At 42.4% G+C, this 21,202-nt stretch overlaps 1 protein-coding gene across 3 annotated transcripts in view; it reads right to left on the reverse strand.

Moving 5' to 3' along the window:
* NELL1 (neural EGFL like 1) overlaps positions 1-21,202 on the reverse strand; it is a gene marked incomplete at both ends in the record, with an annotated part of 772,717 nt that overhangs the window by 646,790 nt on the left and 104,725 nt on the right. For 2 of the 3 annotated variants that reach the window (XM_080908377.1, XM_080908375.1), the window contains one exon: positions 4,615-4,785. The exons of the other annotated variant lie outside the window; for it this stretch is intronic. In XM_080908377.1, coding sequence (XP_080764503.1) covers positions 4,615-4,785 — 171 coding nt within the window. The remainder of the gene's footprint in view (positions 1-4,614; positions 4,786-21,202) is intronic. 3 annotated transcript variants of the gene reach the window in all.

Raw genomic sequence — 21,202 nt, forward strand, 5'->3', positions numbered from 1 at the left:
AAGCAAGCCAGTAAGTGACATCCCTCCATGGCCTCTGCATCAGCTCCTGCTTCCTGACCTGCTTGGGTTCCAGTTCTGACTTCCTTTGGTGATGAACAGTGATGTGGAAGTGTGAGCTGAATAAACCCTTTCCTCCCCAACTTGCTTCTTGGTCATGATGTTTGTGCAGGAATAGAAACTGACTAAGACAACCTTCCTTATATTATAAATCCAGTGGTAGCCATCACTACTGCAGAGCTGAGCAGTCACAACAGACTCAGTCAGACCTCAGTAGACACTCAGTCAGACCTTGGCAGTCACAGCATATGCTCACAGTCAGACCTCAGCAGTCACAGCATATGCTCACAGTCAGACCTCAGAACTCACAGCAGACACTCCCAGTCAAACCAGGGTGCCATTCCTCATCAACAGCGGCATCAATGACAAGTCACACAATCTTAGGTTCCCCTCCTCTTAAAAATAAAACTTATAGTAAATGACCAAAGTCAATACTCAGCTCTTTCTTTATCTAACCAGCAGGACTCTGATAAATAATGGATTAGGAGGAAAAAAATATGAGATGGAATATGAAAGATCAAAAAGTAGAGATGCTCTCTATGGAATGGAAAGCACATCTTGAAGAAATAAGTCTCTGTGACATTCACTCTCTACAGAAATGACTAGACAACTAGGTGTGGACCAGCCCATTAGTACAAGTGTCAGAGCAAGTGTCAGGACCAGCTTGTACCTGCTGAAGAGAACAGTCCTGTTTTGCTCAGTATATACCAATCTGTCCCCCATCCTCTCCTCCTCCTCCTCATCTTCCTTATCCCTCCTCCTCATCATCATCCTTCCTCCTCTTCCTCCTCCCCAGGGCTGCACATCCAGTGCTTGATTTTCTAAGCTCTGGTTTCTCATAGGCTCCCATCACCCTCATCACCTTCCCTTCCACTTAGTCGGTGGTTCTGGAACACCAGTTTCATGCTCTAAGGCTCAGTGTCCCATATAAAACCAGCAGGAAGAGCTTCCTAAAATATATATGCAGAAAGGCATCCATCTTCAGTGAGAACGAAAGCCTGTCAAGTGTGACCATGTGGCAGGAAAGAGAAACTATGATGTCAAATGTGATAATCCAGCCATAGTGGAACAAATTGCTTAGGTTCCCCCTAATCCATGGAAGCTTAAGGCAGAGTAAGAGGATGGATGAAGTGATCCCAGGAGGCTAGGGGTAAGGGTCAGATGACTCAAAGATAGGAGGAATTGGTTCTAAAGCCCTACCCGCTCGGTGGGTTAACTTTTGCCTGCAACGGTTTATATCTCATAATAACTAGAAGAATCCAAACACATAGAAATGATGAATGTGTGAGGAGAGAAAAGCTAATTACCCCGATTTCATCGCAGTGCATTGTATACTGCATTCGTATTATCATGTGATTCCCCTAAATGTGTACCAACATTAGGTGTCAGCTGAAAACCAAAGCATCTTCATTTCACACTCAGTAGGTCAGATATGGGGCCTGCCTGACTCTTTTTTTTTTTTTTTTTAAGTAATTTCCTCAGGTAACATTGCTCATACTTCTGGAACCCAGGCTTGTAGATTTCTTTTCCTCTACAAGAATCAAAATAAATCTTTCCTTTCTAGGCCCGTTACCCACCAACTTACCTAAAAGTTCTATTTCCATCTGGACCCTTGACTTACTAATTAAGTCTTCTCTCCTGTGTTGGCTAGTCTTCTGCATATGTAACACAAGCTAATGTCATCTGGAAAAGGGGAAACCTCGCTGAGAAAATGCCTCTGTCAGACTGGATTGTAGGCAAGCCTATGTGGGCATTTTCTTGATTAATAACTGATGGGCAGAGCCCAGGCCTCTCTGGACCACCATCCCGAAGCAGAGGGGCCTATGCAGCATGAGAAAGGTATCTGAGTGGGGGAGGGGGCTGAGGGGAAGCCAGTAGGAAGCAGTCCCTCCATGGTCTCTACTTAGGTTCTGCATCTAGGTTCATGACTTGAGCTCCTGTCCTTCCCTTCATGATGGAATGTAAATCAAATAAACTCTTTCCCCCTTGAGGTGTTTATGACAGCAATGGCAAACGGTCACATCCTCTAAGATCTCCCGCATTAACCACAATTGAAGGAGTAGAAAAAAATATCAATAAAAACAATCTATAGGAACCCCTCCACTGATTTGCCCAAATGAGGCCCCGCCCAAATCAACAGGACAGCATTCATGTCCTCTCCCTACTCTTCTGATAAACAGAACCGTGGGAATGGTTTGAAGGCAAGGACAAAAATGGCATGGGTGTGTGATGTAAGTAACAACATCAAAGATGGGAGTGGACTGAGTATGGAAGGTCTAAGAGATTTTCTCAGAGCATTTTCCATTTCCATTCATGAACACATGTACCATATGGTGCTTCCAGTCAGTGTAAGACAACAGTTTCATCCCTCTGCAGATGTCACAAAGTGAGCTCACACAAAGGTTACATCATTTCCTAGGGACCCATCAAAGGCAGCCACCATTTTATCTGCTACTTGTCCTTGGCTGAAACATCATTTGGGCAGTGCACACTTAGAATTACTAACTATATGTTGAGTATAGATAATTCCACTTACAAGAAGACAAAACTGAGAGGCACAAAAATTATGCTGCTTAAATTCATGCAACCAGCCCATGGCCCAGGAAGAGGAAACAAAAATCAAACTGAAACCAAAGAATTTGAGGGTGACACACTAACCTGGCAGACACACTCTGTTATCTTTCTCTTCTCCAGAGTAAGCAATGTCAGAGATTGGGAAAATTGTTGATGTACTGATCAACTTGACACAAGCTGGAGTTATCACAGAGAAAGGAGCCTCAGTTGAGATCCAGCTGTAAGGCATTTTCTCAACTAGTGATCAAGGGGGGAGGGTCTAGCCCATTGTGGTGGTGCCATCCCTGGGCTGGTAGACCTGGGTTCTACAAGAAAGCAGGCTGAGCAAGTCAGGGGAAGCAAGCCAGTAAGTGACATCCCTCCATGGCCTCTGCATCAGCTCCTGCTTCCTGACCTGCTTGAGTTCCAGTCCTGACTTCCTCTGGTGATGAACAGTGATGTGGAAGTGTAAGCTGAATAAACCCTTTCCACCCCAACTTGCTTCCTGGTCATGATGTTTTGTGCAGGAATAGAAACCCTGACTAAGACAGTTTAGAACAGAGATATAGACAGATGCATGGCAAGAATAAGGTGAGAATTTTGGGAATTTCTTGCAAACTGTCAGTCAGGTCAATTGAGTCAAAAGACATGGAGTTCTTCTGCAGTCCCATTGGGGAAGCACTTGACTTTCTGGTAGATCATGGAGATATGAGGCCTCCTAATATAATACTTTATTTCTGTGGAACTGAGGATATCAAGAGCTCTTTAAGGTAGACATGAACAGGGAAGCTAAGGTTTGGTTTCTTTCAGGCTGTCCAGCCCAGGTCTGTCTTGTAAAAAAAACTCATGATTCTTTCCAGACATTAACATTAGATTTACTGGAAGCATGCATAACTCAAATGTCTGGAAAGCACCTCAAATAGATCACATGTAAACTGAGTCTCATTCAATATGGCAGACCTTGTGTGGATCCTGCACTCTCCTATCCTCTGGTCCTTAACTGCATTGCATCACTGAGTCCATAAGCACACTGCAGCATCTTCTCATCAGATTGACACTCAGCTGCAGAGTATCCTTGGAGCACCGTCTCTATGGGCTTGATAAGAGAAGCTATCCCCACCATGCTTGTCCTAAACCCTGGGCCCCAGGGAACATCCCTCATGGCTGGACAGTCATTTGAATTTTGACAGTATCATTGTTGAAGCTAATAATGTATGGGCACTGCATAGAGTTTAAAAAAAAATGGTCTATTATTAGCCTCGGGTCACTAAGAGAATTTGCATCAGGTAGAAAAATCAAAACACTGGCTACCATTACCCAGCTGTCCTTCCACAAATGATTGAGTCAGTCCCCTCCCCTTCTCAGCTATCAGTGAATCTGCCTGCAGAGACAGACATGTGTGACAATACTTGTTCAGCACAGCCAACAACCTCCTGTGGGGTTCCGCCTACCCAGATGACAGTAGCACTCACTGATGAGTTAATGGGCCCCTTCTTCTAGAGAGCATGGGAGGCTTCAACCTCGAAAGACTCAGAATACATCTTTAAGAAGTCTCTGTTTAAGTTAAGCAAAGCTACACTTGATGGAATAAACTAGCAGCACCTACCTCAGCAGCAAAGCTTCTCCGGTTCATCCTAACACGAATAACCACTCATGCACTTCCAAGTTGAATGAACTCAACAATATATCACAGTTAACTGTGGTCACGGCTCCATAGAACTTCGGCCAGTGCTGAGAGCTCACTGAGGGGCAGTTAATAGTCCCTGATCTGTAATCAACCTTTGTTACATTTGTTCCTAATCACAGGGTACAGTTTTATCTTAATGAACTGTTTTCTTATCGTATTACAGTTGGTCATTTCAGCATGCCTAATGGCCCATTCCATAGGTTAAATGACAATTAAGGTCCCTGGTTTTGGTGCAGGGGGGCGTTAACATTTTCCCCCTTCCCCATACAGAGTGAGATTTGAAGGGCAGAGTCACTGAAGATCAAAGCCAAACATACCTATTGCAGTCCACATGGAGCAGGAGATGAGAGGCGCTCACTGACAGGGCGACCTTGTGCCATTGTCCATCGGCCATGCGGTATGGAAGGGCCTCGGTCCTGGGCTTTCCACCGTGTATGTAATGGTAGCGTATCTCTTCTCTAGGACCACTGCTCTCCAGTTCAAAATAGCTGCACATGAAGGAACAAAGACTTTAGTTCTGGGCTTCATAGTGCTCAACAGTCCACATCCTCGTTATTAGGTTTCTTAGACTCTAAAATTACCTAAACACAGCCTGCAGAGCCATGGCCTAAACTCAAGTATATGGTATAGAGCCCATCCCACCTATTGTCTGAGAGCCCTTCTAAAACCACCTCAAGCTTCTGACAGAAAGATCGATTTGATCCACAGTGAGGCAAAAACCCACTGGCTAATTAGTGAAGTCTAGAATTGTGCTTCCTAAATACTTAAAAGTACAGTTCAGTGCCCTCTGTCTATTGACCGAAAGGGCTTTATTGATATTTATTTTTAGAACTGCCATTTAAAGAATTTTTGTCAAGAATTAATGAGAAATGGGTTGGGTATCTGGGATTAAAATCAATGCAAGAGTAAAGGGACAAGTTAAGTCTGTTTCTGTTCTTCCCACTAAGGGTGGGCTGGATGCTTTCACTGGATAGGTGATCCCCAGATCATGGGGCAGGGAGTGATTAAAGCCAATTATCACAGTGTAAAGTACACAACTGGAGTTCTCTTTGCCAAGATTGTCTTCATGTATTTTAGCCACCACAGTGGTCCGATGTGCTAGGGCTAAGACTTCTGTGGGTTCCTGGGGATTTGTTTCCTATAACTTCTAGAAGTTATCATCACTATCACTGGCATATGCCTGACCTCACTGCCAGCTGTGCATTAGCATGTTACATGCGTGGTGCAGTTTGCCTCCCTTTATACCCTGAAGTACTAGCACTGTGGTCCCCTCTTAAAGACGGAAGAGCTGAGATTGTGACTGATAGTATATCTCAGTAGATAGAGTTCGTGCCTGCCGTGTGTGAAGCCCTGGGTTCGTTCCCAGCACTGCATAAGCCAGGTGTGGCTGTACACACTAGTAATTCTATCACTACGGAGGTATAAACCAGAGGATCAGAAACACTTGTGGTCATTCTCGAAAATATACATTGAGTTTGAGGCTAGCCTGAGCTATGTGAGATCTATCAGGAAAGAAAAGATTGGAAAGAGGAGAGGAGAGAGAAGGAAGAGAAGGAAGGGAGAGAAAGAAAGGGGAGGAGAAGCAAGCAGGAAAGAAAAAAGGGTAGGGGAGAAAACTGGGATTTAAAGATCATAAACATACCCCTGTTCCTTTTAAAGGCAGGTCATTGGCATTTCCTAGACACCAGAAAATGTTCTTAAGTAGTATGGACATAAACTCAGCTAGCACTCACTTCCAGAAATACATGCAGCTCCAGAGACATTCACCTAGACCAGTGTGGCCCTTGTAGCTGGAAAGAAGCTACAGTTTTCTTGTCATCCATTGAGCTGAGCTAACTCAAGCTTGCCTACATTAAATCCCAAACACAAATTTCATCACTGATAAGAACTAGATGGAGGTGTCATGAAAATCAGACTCTTTGGCCATGACCCAAACCATGTCAGAGAACAAATGAGCACTTCCTGCTCATCTCACAAAGATCCTTCCCTCAGGAGGCACAGACTGAAGACTACCTTGAAGCCACCTCACCTCCAGCAGCACAAGGGATCATCCCTAAGAGATTATTCCAACCACAGAAGATAGTCCCTGTGCCTAGGGGTCATGCTAATTAGGTATAATAAGTACATGTTTTCAAACAGAAGAAATTCCTTAATATTTATTTAAAAAATAACTTAAATTTCTTCAAAGCTTCAAACATGGTCTAGAAGAATGAAAAGGAAGAACCTAGTTCAAGATGCTGTAAGTGGTTGGTCATTCATTAGCTCATTAACTCAATGCATCTTTAGTGAGCACACAAGGGAGAAGATAAACATGATCCCTCAAATGTCCTGAGGCTCGTAAAGAACGCAATGAAATGTGTTCCTCCCCATTATAAACTACAAAGTGGCCTAGAAGTGGCCAAGGAGGAGACAAGGAAAACTGTCATGCCGACTTCATGCTGGGAACCTGCCAAGTACATTTATTATTAGAACTCTGCGGTGAGTTCTCATATGGTCAGACACAGAACATGCTTTTCCCCAGGAGGACAGAACTCTGGCTTAGAAAAGCACCTCACCAAGGTCCACATGCCATGTGAAATCTCAATTATTTTGACCAATAAGAGACTCCTGGGAGAAGGGGCCTGGCCTTGAAAGGGCTTCAGTCAATGACAATTGGAAATGTTCATCAAGATGGCTGATGGGATCATTAAGATGGGGGTTAGTGCATTTAACCAGATTCAATCACTGTTCCTGGGGTTACGGCCTCATTGAGCAAGTGCTTAATGTGTTATAAATAGAACGTTTAAAGATCTCTTTGCAAGGCGCCAGAGTAAGCGATTGCCTTGTGGTAATCACAAATATGTAGCTAGGAGGAAAGAACCCTTTCTCTAGCTCTTCACACACCACTTCTACCTCCTCAGGGTCTTTTCTCACAGAACCACACATTCACTCAGAGGCAATGTACTCCAAACAACTTGAATACAACTCAAGATGACATATGCTTGCAGAGTTGTGTTAGGTGATTGCTGATGCATCCCCAGAGATGACAGAACCACTGGGCAGCTAAGGGGCACCAGGGTCAAACACTCATAAAGACTGAAGGAAACACAGCAGTGTGTCCAGGCAGTGACTCTCCACTGCCAGGCACATGTGGCATGTGGCATACTGCATACTGCATACTGCATACTCCTGCATAAGCATACTGATGGCAACCTGCAGGGGGCAGTCACCAATCTAAGGCTATAGCATAGGAAGTGTGCATCATAATCTATAGGAGAGTGCTCCCAAAGGGCTCATGTGCTGAAGAATTGGTAGCTTGTTCTTAGAATGAACACAGGGCTATAGCCAAGTCAATATATCAATCTGTTGATAGATTTATAATGTGTGCTGTTGTTGGAGTCTCTCTCTGCCTCTCTCTGTGTGTCTGTCTCTGTCTATATGTGTGTGCACATGTATGATGTGTGTGTATCTGTGTGTCTTTCACTTTCTCTGTGTCTCTGTCTCTGTCTGTCTCTGTCTTTCTCTGTCTCTGTCTGTCTCTCTGTCTCTGTCTCTGTCTCTCTGGATTTTGTTCTGTGTGTCTATCTGCCTCTCTACCTCTCTTTGTGTCTGTATTTCTACATTTCTTTCTGTGTTTCTCTCACTGGCTTTGTCTCTATGTGTCTATCTCTGTACCTCTTTATATATCTCTTTCTCTCCAATTGCTCCATGTCTGTCTGTATCTCTCAACTTCTCTCATTCCCTCCCCCATCCCAGCCACCATAAGCAACCAGACTCCTTCATCACCTAATTCAAGCTAACATGGATTGAAACTTCTCAAATTCTGAGCCCAGGCAAACCCTTTTTCTGTCATTTGGTCACAGTGATGAGCCAGAGGATTGACACATGGGGTCTCCATCCCATTACTATCATATCACACCCCGCCCCACCCCAAGGCCTACAGAGGCTGGAAAGGACGAAAGCTCTGTACTGATGACATATCACAAAAGAGATGCTATGGGCTGCACTTCTCCAGCCTTGGACCTCAGTCTGGCATGCTGTTCCAAGGAACAGCGCTCTCAGAACAGCCTATTCACCTTATAGATATCTGCAAGCAATGATGATATGCCCTCCTAACGTTGTTTGTTTTGTTTTGTTTTGTTTCAGGACAAATATTCTCCCGTATAGTTCTGTTTCCTGCCTTGACTGTTCCCCTTTCTTAAAAAAAAAAAATTATTCTTCTTCATTCTTCTCTCTAGACACACCATCAGGTTGGTGCTGATGCTTCAGGCATGGTCAAATGAATGCACTTGCTACATTATCGATACAGAAACAGGAATAAGGTCCCCAGTGCAGATGTCTTCAAATGCAGAATTGTGACATTCCCCTTGCCTTGCTCTGGGCCATCACATGTGGCTGTGATTGTGTTGTAAGGTTTACACTGACTTTCTCATCAACTAACACCCTGAGCCCTTTTACCCAAAACTCTGTGAAGACAAATTCTTCCATTCTTCTGTATTTCCATAAATAAATTTTAAAATAGAAGTTTTGCTTAAATGTTATGCTTCATCTGCATAATTCCCCAAGACCCACGCTACAGTATTAGGTACAACCAGTTCTCCATGAAGAGAAGCTTAATTTCATGGGACCATATGAATTTTATGCTGTTAGAAAATAAAATTCAAGAAGAATAATTCCAAATAGTATATAGATTGATCAAGGTCACACAAGACAATTTTATCAAAATGTTTGTGATACGCTCCAAACTATACGCCATTTTGAGATTTTTAAAAATTAATCATTATCATCCTGACTATATTTATAACCTCCATAAAATGCACCTCTTGGAGCGTCTGTGACAGTTTATCTAGAGATGAAAAACAAAGGAGGTGGGGAGATTCCACTCTGAATGTAGGTGGTATTGATTCATGGCCTGGGGTCCTGGTCACTCATCTCTCTGCTTCTTGACTGTGGCTTGAATGTGTCCAGCTGCCTCAAGTGTCTAGAAACAATGTGTGGCCATACCCTTCTTCCTGTCTTGAAGGGCTGCACCCTCTGCCTGGTAGCCTGCCTGTTTGCCTGCCTTAAGTTGTCTCTGTCAAGCATTTTGTCACAAAGGCAACAACAAAAGTAACAAAAGCCTGGTTTAGTGGTACATATCTTCAATTCCTGCACTTGAGAGGCAGAGGAAGGAGGATCTCTGTGAGTTTGAAGCCAGCCTAGTCTACATACACAATTCAACCCTATCTTGAGTTTAAAAAGGAAAAGAAACTAGCTCAGTATCAGAGACTGCAAAGGTAGACATGTTCAAAATGTTAGAGATCTCTGATGGCAGGACAGATAAACAGAAAGAAAGCAGGGGAGATTTTTTTAATGGATAGTGTCCTTTTTTTTCCTTTTTTTAATGAGGAATAATAAGTAGCATCTTAGAAAGATGTCTTTTCTGGTGTTCTCCTCTGTATGAGATATGTACATTGCCGAGCCAATCTACCAAAAAGAGCTTGGTTCTGTGCTCTGTGCCTGCCCACATTCTAACAGTGGCCTGTGTGCCTGGACAAGTAACTGTATTCTGGGGATCTGAGGAGGAGGTCAAGGCAAGATGCACCCCAGACATGTTTGCCTCCAGCAAGATGGTCAAGGCTAGCAGAATACTAAGGGCCTATAGCCACTAATCTACTTCTCTATGAGGCCACCTCATGTGTAGACCAAGCCCATGAGTGAAGCATTCCTAAATCCTACGAAAAGTCCCAAGTCCATGAAAAGAAAATTGTTTCTCAGAATTGTCCCTATAATTCCACTGTAAACCCTTAATCAAAACTAACTCTAGTCAGCTGTGTGCCTAACCCATGCCACTGGTGGGGGGGGGGTGTCGGAGGACTCAGGAGACCTGGTGGGTAGAGTGAGTCTGACTATATGGATGAGCGATGCCATGCTGAGCTGAGACCGAAGCACCATGAATGCGCTCACACATACTAAACAGGCTTAGAACTTGTGAGAGTAGAGAGAAGCAGAAGAGCATTAATTTGAAGAGAAAGGCAGAAAATCGTGAAAAGCTGAGACATAGAGCTGGTACTACTCAGAGACAGGAAAGGCAGGAGACACAGTCTCCCCTTATCCACAGACAGGTGACAGGGAAGTTACATTTCCCAAATATTCCTCTATCACATGTCCATCTCATAAATCAATCTTGCTGCCCCTCTCTCAGAACAATAAGGGTCCCTGTAGGATCTGGGGGATTTTGTAATGCTCGGTGGCAAATGTAGGAGACAAGGTTTGATCCTGTGTACTAGAATGCTTGTGCTTGAAGCCCCAAGTCTTCTGCTAAGAAACGTAAGTATCCTGAGGGCACCATGCTGGGAGGAAGCCCAAGCCACATCAAGGAGGCATCAGCCAGATGCTCTTACTGACACAGAAACTGGGACATCAGCCAATAGCTGATATAAACCAGCATGGAAACTCCTCTGGATGACTTTCCTCACTACCTAATCTCCACAGTTGGAGTCACAAATGTCATAAGCCTTCTCCTCTGGGCTATGTCCAAATTCTTAACCCATAGAACCTGTAAGCATTAAAAGTTTGGGAGCCATTTTTTCTGACATTAACAGAAATTGGAAACACTCTGAGTGTAAGTATACATAGTTCTGATCTTTAAATTTTCAAATTATAATTTAGGTATGTCTTTTCTAAATGCCTGGGGTCTCTGGCCAGATAATCAAGTCTCAAAGTGACGATTCTCTACTTATAAGTAGTCCCACAGATTTCAAGATGTGTACTTTCTTCTAACTTATAAAAATAAAATGGACAGTCTGTTTTCAGTGTATATATGAATCACTAATTTTGTGGGTTAGTAAATCCATTTATTGCAAGATTTTTGATAGGGCCTTTCTGTTCTTCTCTGTAAAAGAGGATGTCACTAGCAAACAATGACAGCCTTAGAAAAAGAAAGCTCCGGTCATGTTCAGCACTGTGGAAAGAAATAGAGAAATTAACAGAAGTGAAATTCAACAGATACAGAAAGGCAGACACTGCTCGTTCACATGTAACAGAAAGCAAGTAAAACCTTGTTTGTGGAGGCTGGGGGTTAACCAAAATGGGAGAGGAGGTATCAAAATCTCAGACTAGGAAAACTATTCTTTAGTTTTCTTTGACCTCAAGATGATCTACTAGTGATAAATAGTATGCACTTCAAAATTGTCTTAATTTTTTTCAACTGTCCTCACCTAAAACACATTAGGTTTTTGAGGCAATGAGTGTAGAACCAGTTAGTCAATATACTCACCCAATCATTCTGTACTATATTCACCAAACATAGCATTGCTTTGTACCCCAGAAATATAAACAATTACAGGTTATCAATTAAAATAATAAATTATTTCAAAGTATAGTATTAATACACCATTGTGTTGTTTTTAAGCACATGCTTGTAAAGAGGTATGAAAAAGTATGTAATGAATCCTTGGCTGTCTTTTTTATATCACTTTTTTCAAGACCAGCATCTTGGTTTCAGGCTTCATGTTTGATAGAATGAGGGGCCACCTTGGTAGTCTCTTCAAAAATGAAATGTGGTCCCTGTATTTAGTCCCAAATGCCTTCCCAGTCTTCAAGACTGAATTCAAGGAAAGGATGAAGGTAAACAGATAAACTTCCAAGTACAGCAATGTGTTGTAGAAAGGGATTCAACACCAGAAAACATAGCCCAGTAGCGGGGCAGCCTGAGATAGCCCTTCCCCCACTGGATCCACATGCTTCCCTCTGCCTGTGTCTTCACTCAGTAAGAAAGTAAACATCCACAGTCTGCTTAGGAAGAAATGACATCAGTCTGTAAGTCACCTTACAGGGCATCCAACTGTGCTTAAGATTTCTTATCTCTTTCTACACCCACACAAGCAAGCAGCTTCCCCAGAATGCACACACCCCCTTTCCATAGGAGGGGAACATGTATGCTTTTCCCTCCTTGTTTAGCTATGACCTGGTGATTTTATTTGTTTTGTAAAGTTACATATTAGTTTTGTACGCAGTGCACTCAGCAAACAGCCAGCAGAAGATTAGCAGTGACAATGACACAGTATCTGTTACAGAGAACAAAACACTCTCTGCCACGTGAAACACAAAGCGAGCTCTTTATATCGATTCCAAACGGTTTTATAACCAGACTTCAGAATCCATGTGGAATTAACCTGGCTATCCCTACTGAAGTGATGGCTGACTTGTGCCTTCTCCAACACAGAAGCCCAGAAAAAAACTGAATGTTAGGAAGGTAACACAGAACAAACTTTTACATAAAGAAATCTAAAATTAAAGCAACCAATGAGACAGTCTAGGGTGATTGTGGGAGGAGACTTTGTTTTCTTTCTAATGGTCAAAGTTTGCCAAGGAAACTGAATGTAAAACGCTTATTAACTGACCACAGAGAGCTTACAGTCCCACTTCTTCATTTTATATTAATCTGAGGTACAGCTCTGAACCTCCTAAACCCAATATCAAAGTGCATGTAATTTAAGACATAGAAAAAACCAAGATCATTGTTAGCATCAATGAAACCGTCATAAGGCCCACCCTCTCTACTTCATTTACCACAGAATTGATAAGGTAAACCAGTAAGATGGCCTAACAGGCCAAAGCCCTCACTGAGCAACCCTGACAATGAGTTCACTCTCAGAACCTGTGTGGAGGTGAGAACCAACCTACCTTTGCAAGCTGTCCTCTGACCATCACACACACACACCATATATACATACAAACATATAATACACATACACATGCATCATATACACATACATGCACAAACATATGCACATATCACACACACACACACACACACACACACACACACACGATGGCAATAAAATCTTTAAAATAAACAGAGAACATTATTATCCTCAGACAATACCCTTATGATTGTTTTCATGATGTAAAAAAAAAAAAAAAAATGAAATTCACAGATAGATCGATGCAACCAGAAAAAAAAAATCATCCTGAGTCAGGTAACTCAGACCCAGAACAACAAACAGAGCATGTATTCACTTATACGTGGAGGTTAGCTTTTAAGTCATTGATAAGCAAGTTACAATCCATATAACCACAGAGGTTAGGTAGAGAGTAAGTGTCTGGGAGGGGGATCTTCCTAGGAAGAGGAAATACAATAGTTGGGGATGGATGAGTTTGAGAGAGTAAACTTGGAATGGGAGGACCAAACAGAGGTGGCAGAGGAAGGGAGGGATGCAGATAAAACTAAGAAAAACACAATGTAGAGATGAGTCTATGTACAGCACACTAGCTTCCTTCATTACTTCCTTTATTCCTTTATGACATCTTATGTAATCAATGAGCCAATGTAAACACACCATTACCTTATCGACTAAAGTTTACACTTTCTTCATATTTCCTTAGCTTTTAAATTTCTTTTCATCCATTCTTTAAGAATTTTATTTAGCAACTGACTGAGACAGATGCAGATACTTACACCCAACTGTAGGACTGAGGTTAGGGAACCCTATGGTTGAATTTAGGGGAAGGATTGTAGAAGTTGTATAGGAGGGCGACCCCATAAAAAGACCAGCAATCTCAACTAACCCAGTCCCCAGGGAGCTCCCAGAGACTGAGCCACCAACCAGGAGCATAAACAGGCTGGTCCGAGGACCCCAGCACAGATATAGCAGAAGACTGTCTGATCTGGCCTTAGTGGGAAACGGTGTGCCTAATCCTTGAGAGATTTGAGGCCCCAGGAAAGGGGGAGGTCTAATAGGAGGGAGCACCCTCTTGAAGGCAAGGGGGAGGAGGAATGGGATGAGGAATTGTGAGAGGGGTGACTGGGAAGGGGGCAGCAGCTGAAATGTAAACAAATAAAATAATTTTATAAAAATAAAGAATTTTATTTATTTTGATCATGTTTAGCCCCCACCCAACTCATCCCAGATCCTTGACCGCCTCTCTAACCATTCAACTTTGTACCCTCACTTTCAGGTTTTAAAATGTGAGGTCATCTTCTGGAGTGCCAACCTACCAGGGAAGTTGATCACACTCTTAAAAACGACTCGTCCCTCTCCCAGCAGCTGCCAATTGCCAAGCAGGTCTCAGCTAGTGGTGGGACTTCATGCCCACCTCCTGACTCTATGCTGAAATCTTGTCTGGCTTGCGCTTGTTCTGGTCTTGTGCCTGCTGTCACAAGTAATATGAGTTCCTATGTGTGGCTAGCCACTGCGTCCGGAAAACACTGTTTCTTTGTAGTCACCCTCAATCTACAGCTCTCATAATCTCTCCTCCTCCTCTTCCGCAATATTTCCTTGGTTTGCTTGCTTGCTGGCTCACTCACTTTTACCTTGTATTCCCTTTCTGACCTAGAATCTTATTCAACATTCTGCATAGATTTAATCAACCTGTCTCCTCAGGCTCCAGGCTGTACCTACTCAGACTTGTCTTCTTTTTATCACCCTGACAGGTTTGAGTAGTATTCAGGGGTGTTTTTCAGTATAGATATCTGTCACAATTACTGATGAGTTGTGAATGGAAGAAAGACCAGAGAGGTTGGGTACCATCCTCACCCTAGCTCATCATGCATCATGTCATGTCTCCATCACTTGTCATGCTGAGGCATCCCTATCGATGTTGGTCCTAGGGTCAACCGGCCAGGCTTGAGTAGTTCTTGCTGACCTTTTCCAGTATGAAATCCATCCTCTTTCTTCCACAATGTACTCGGGGGAAGAAAGTTGCCATCTTCAGCTCTTACTGAAGCAGAGAGGAGTTCTACCCCACTTGTCTTGATGGCTGGTTATTTACATTAAATTTGTAATTCTGAGTGAGATGCTTGTATTCTATGTCTCCTGCTTATTTATTCTAATGAATTTAAAGCATATGGACTTAGTTGTTATCATTTTAGTCTGTGGATTATATTCTAAACTTCATTCTTTTGGTGTCTTGACTGATCGGTCTGCAGCCACTGTCTGTTTTCACTTTTCTTTTTTGGAACAGCCCCACTGTTATGGATTTTTACTTTTTCTTTAAATGTTGTGGCATTTCCTTACTTCCTATGAGTAAATAAAACCAAAGGCTCATTTTACACATTTCTGGACTCAATTTTAAAACTTACTTCCATATAAACACTTGGATCCTTTTATGGGATAATGGAATTAAAAACCAATACGTGGGGCAGAACAGTAGGGGAAGCTTCAGTGGGTAAGAATACTTATACTGCAGACATGAAATCCTTAGTCTGAACCCTCTAGAACCCATGTAAAAAGCTAAGCATGCTATGTGTGATATGGAAAATCTAAGCCAGGCAGATTTGGAGATCTCTCTGGCAGCCAGGCTAGCCAAAAATAATGAGCTTTGAGCCTGAAGATAGTGTGCAGTGGTCAAGACTGCTTACCACTCTTGCAGAGGAGCTGGGTTCAATTCCCAGCACTTATACGGTGGCTCACAACCATCTGTACCTCCAGATCCAGGACATTTAATGTCCTCTTCTGGCCTCTGGAGACACCATATACACACATGGTGCACATAGATACAGGATATACATGCAGGCAAAACAGTCATCCACTGGGGTATTTAGAAAGAGAATGACTTCTATAGGCCCTTATATTCGAATACTTGGTTGTCAGCTGGTGTAACTGTTTGGGAAGGATTGGGGGTGTGGCCTTCCTGAAGAAGGTATATTACCAGGAGCAAGCTTTGAAGTCTCGAAAGATTTGTATCATTCCCAGTATCATCCTCTCTGCCCTATAGTTGTGGGTCAAGGCATAAACTTTCAACATCCCTTCATTGCTTATTGTTGACACTAACCCTCTGAAACCATAAGCCATAGTGCTTTCTGCTATAAGTTGCCTTGATAATGGTATTTTAGTTGTTGTGACAAATCTGACCATGTGGATTTGGGGGGAAGGGAAGATGTAGAATATCTGGGAACTTTGGGCTATAAAAGCAGTTGAACATTATAAGCAGGACTTAACCTCACTTTCAGTACCAACTTCTATCTTAATGACTTTTCTCTTTCCCTGATTTGATTTTTTGAAGTGATTTTTCACTTTCTGGTCAGTGTCTGTAGCAGAGCAGAGGCTTTGAGCTTAACAAAACCTAACATTTTTTTCCTTGATCATGTTCCTACAATCCTACCTTAAAGCATATCACTAAAACCAAGGCCATGGATATCCACTGTGTTCTAATTTTACCTTTTGGGTTCACCATACACAGCACATGGTCCTTCTGAGTTAACTTTTGTGAAAAGTGTAAAGTCTGTGTCAAGGTTCAGTTTGTGCATACAAATGGCCAATTTCCCTGCGTCGTTTGCTTAAAGGACTATTCTTTTTCCCCCAAGGTTCTCAATCTGAGAAAGCAAACATGAATACATTATCCATCTCACCTCTTTAACACTAATGGCAGCACATTACGTTCAATCTTCCGTGCTCCTTTCAATTAATGTAAGGAGGTCTTACTCACCTCTAGGACCGATTCTTCATTCTTCTCATTTCAAAGTAATACACAGTCTCCCACCCAAGTTAAAATCAATTACTTTTTACAGCGCAAACCCAGATTACACCTCAGTAATGACCCATAGCTGAGAGAAGCTCACACAGACTAAAAGCAAGATGGGAAATCATGTGAGAAGCATAACAGAAAATCATGTGGGAAGGAGAGCAGAGAATCATGGGGGAAGGATGGCACAATGTGTTAATTTGCAGCAGGTTATACAGAGACACACCTCTCCGTGGGATATAAGGCTATATATTTGGGTAGCCAACTGTTTATGTAGTAATTCAACTTGTGTCCCCTCAAGCTCAGTAAAGAAACACATGGTCTTATTATTGTCCCCCATAAACCTGTCACCTGGGTAAGAGCACCTCCCCAAGATCAGTGGCTAAAATCCTCAAGACCAACGCTGATGCCTTCTCTTCCCTGCATCCCATCTGTGGAGTATTTCCTAATCCATTGATCTATTCTACATGATTTACTCATGCCCAACACTCATCCCTCTTATTATTGCCCTCTCCTGGGCCACTGTTATTTCTGGGCTACTGGCAACTCTACAGCCTCTTCTAAAAATCTTTTTTTAATTAGTTTATGTATTATATATAAGTACACTATAGCTGTCTTCAGACACTCCAGAAGAGGGCATCAGATCTCATTACAGATTGGTTGTGAGCCACCAAGTGGTTGCTGGGATTTGAACTCAGGACCTCTGGAAGAGCAGTAAGTGCTCTTAACCACTGAGCCCTCTCTTCAGCCCACTTCTTCTAAAATCCTGATATAGCCATTCTGATCCTTCCTGATGTATTCGAAGGCCATGGCCATCTTCCAAAACTAAAGGTCCAGTCAAGAGGCAGAAGCAGACAGAACTCTGTGAGCTTATGGCCAGCTTAAACTATCTATCATGTTCCAGACCAGTCAGGGCTACCCAAGAAGAGTGTCTCTGAAAACAACAAAACTCAATTAAGTTACCAAACACTCCCTGGTTTAAAGCCCCATCATTGACTTTCCACTGCTCATGAGCTTAGGTCTAGAATTTCTAAATGAGGACTCAAGATGCCCTGGAGTTTATAGATCTTCTCTGCCAAGTCTCCAAACATTCCAGGCTCCCATCCTCCCCAGTACACCTCACATCTGTTTCCACTCTCCAAAAGGCCTTACCCTTTTGAGTTTCCTTTTCTTCGTTTTTGTTGTTGTTGTTTTAGGTAAGATATAGAGTCCTCTGGCTGTATGAGTATGACCCAGAGTGTTGCATCTGTTGCTCACTTTTTAAAATCCTTCCTTACTTTACCTGTCAAGGTACTGCTGGCACTCTCTCCTCTCACCTATGTCCATATGAATAAAACCAACATTGAAATAATGAGAGTAATTGCTGACATCTACTGAGCTCTTATAACATGTCAAGTATACATACTTGACAATATACTATACCTCACTAAATTTCATGGAAGTTCATCTTTCTTACAAGCAGTGAGGGGGCCACTGGATCCTGTTCACCAAAACGGCTGCTCTCAGTTTCCAGTAATGTGAAGCATTGAACATCCTGGACAGAGGCAGTGGGCCCAGGCTCTGGTTAATCCTTCAATTTGCTTTCAGTTTCCTTCACTATCTTTGATTCCACTTCTAAAGGATCAATATTTTCTTGACTTCAAGATCCTCAAAGGCATGGATACTACCTGTTATCACACATCACCTAGCATGTTGGAGAGACTTACTGTAGACTTCTTGAATGAATGAATGGATGGATGGATGGATGGATGAATGGATGGATGAATGAATGACTATAGTAGCAGTAACAGTAACTAACTCCATGCATACATGAATTGCTGACGATGCTACCCCAATAAGTTGTATCCCTGAAACTGAGAATCGCCATGATGGAAGACAAAAGCTTATCAGGGTAATACTGTAAAAGCCCCCATCTGATGATAAAACACTTAATAATCCCTAACAGTTGTTACACCTCACCACATGCCAACCTGATGAGTTCTTTACATGCACCAGTGATTTCTTATGCCAACTCTGTGGTGAGACAGACCGTTATCTCCACTTAACTAGAATGCAATCCAAGAGGAGGTCAGTGTCTTGACCAAATGCACATGGTTGAGACACTAGAGCCTATGCTGAACACTCTTGGAAGAGAAAAGCATGAGCATCAACACAGACCCATCCACCCTGTAAATGAACACCCAGCCACCCAAGAGACTCATCTAGAAAGCTGACCTCCTGGGCTGATAGCTCCCCAGAATGTGCACCACTGAGAGCTCTCAGAAATGGCAGCAAATTAACTAATCAGAGCCAGAGTCTGCTGTCTCTGTCCGTGGTGCTGAATGTTTTACACTACTAGAAACTAAGAGCTGCCACCTTGGTAACAGGGTCTAGAGGCCTCCTCATTGCTTGTAAGAAAGATGAGCTTTCATAAAAACTATAGAGAGGCATGTTATATTATCAACTCTTTGTGATGACTGATATGCTGCAAGAACTCAATAAATGTCAGCGATTACTATCATTATTTAAATGTTGATTTTATTGAACTGCTTTCTTGATGAGAAACTATTATCTTCTACAGTAATGAGTCTCAGCTTCTGTTTCAGAATACCCTGATGTATGGCAGATATTTATGAGATGTGCCATATGTAATTGATTACTGTTAATAAAAGCCAGAGAGGTTTTTTAATGTGTTCATTCACTCCAAAAATATTTACCCCCATCTCCAATCCGATATGCTACATCCTATTCTAGTCTCTGGAGGTGCCAGGATGAGACAAAACAGACAGGGTCCACATGTTCACTGAGATCACCATTCGGGGGAAGGACAGATGCTAATGAAAACATCATGCTACAAATATAAACTTGGAAGTAGATAAGTACTGTCAAAAAAGGCATGTGGCTTGATGATATAATTGAGATTGGTCTAAATTGCACTGAGATGAGGGTGTCCAGGGTGACTGCAGGTACAGGCTGAGCATGAATGTCTTAATGCATGTGCAGTGTCTACACTAAGGGACGAGCCTAGCAAGCAGGGACCAGCTAAGCAAAAGTACCTTTTAGTATTGCAATCACCATACATGGAAAGATCTATGTGATAAACCTCTCAGGGAGCCAGTAAGAAGACAAGTGAAGTGACTTTACATACAGCCTCTTGGCCCTGAGAAAGTTCTACTAACATATTACCAGTACTGATTATGCACTGCAGCGATGCAATCCTGTGGAGAAGCTCACCACCTTCTCCTAGGAGAAGACCCTTGTTGATGTTTGGCCTTTTGCTATGTATTGTAATGCTAAATACTAGCCCTGCAAGGCCTGGTTGACCCAGAGGTGAGAGAACCCTCACATAGACCCAAGTCCTACTATCTAACCTTGCCCCCACCAAGTTAACCCTGACTGGTGAGTAAAGATGCCTAAAGCCCACAGCTGGACAGAATAGAGATAAGAGTGGGTGGGGGAGGGCCATTCCTGGGCTTGAGGTTGGAGACAGAGACCAAGAGGAGGGAGAGTGAAGAAAGTGGAGATAGGACACCATGGGGTAGGTAAGTTATGAAAACATTGCCATGAGGGTTGTCCAATTGAAGTTAAGAATAGCCCAGGTCTAACATAGCAAGTTATAACTTGGGGTTATTAATATGAAAGTAGACACAATAGCATGATGGATAAATATATCCCCAGTTGCTAGTGTACCAAAGGCTTATTATAAATATAAATGTAGTAAACATAGTATGTCTTATATCTGGGAACTTAGTGATCAAAGATGGGCTAGAAACCCTAATTTGAGATTAAATATTTATTGCAACAGACTCTGAATCAGGTGAAACCACACAAACTCAGTTTGCCTAGAGTTAATACATGTTAAGTAAAATTTTGCCTAACATGCCTTCATCTAACACCAAATTTTTACTTAACCTACTTAACTTCATAGGGTATGTGAACTGGAAGAAACTGCTATTAATTAAACTAGGTATTACATCATTTTAGAATCAATCATCTGGAGTAACACAGAACCTATATCCCTCATCTCCAGCAGATCATACAGTGCACAAGGGGGCCTATTACAGAACTTCCTCTCAAAGTCAACAAAATTTCAGAAAGTTGACATGCCCCAAGCACTCACATCCCACAAAGGTATTAATATTCTTTGATGTTAACACACTCTTCCTGTGCTGGGAGAGCCCCTGTGATCTCCCCTACCACCATGCCACCTCCAAGAGCTAAAGAGGCTCCCTGACATCATCACTGTGAGGTCAATTTTGCCTGGCCCTACATAGCTGAATATTCCCAGGCACATAGGAGACACAATCATGATGACCACAGCAGTATTCTCTTTAAAGTGTGCCTCGTACTTTCTTCCAGTTGCATACAAATCATCTTGGTAAAATCAGGTTCAAAGAAGGAGTAACTCCCAATACTTCATAGTACAAAAAAGTTACTGTGGCAGATATCAATTAATGGTCTATTTTTAATAGCCAGTCAAAAGGATTGTGCATGTTCTCA

Source organism: Micromys minutus, assembly GCF_963924665.1.
Source record: "Micromys minutus genome assembly, chromosome: 32".
In the NCBI taxonomy this organism is placed as follows: domain Eukaryota; kingdom Metazoa; phylum Chordata; class Mammalia; order Rodentia; family Muridae; genus Micromys; species Micromys minutus.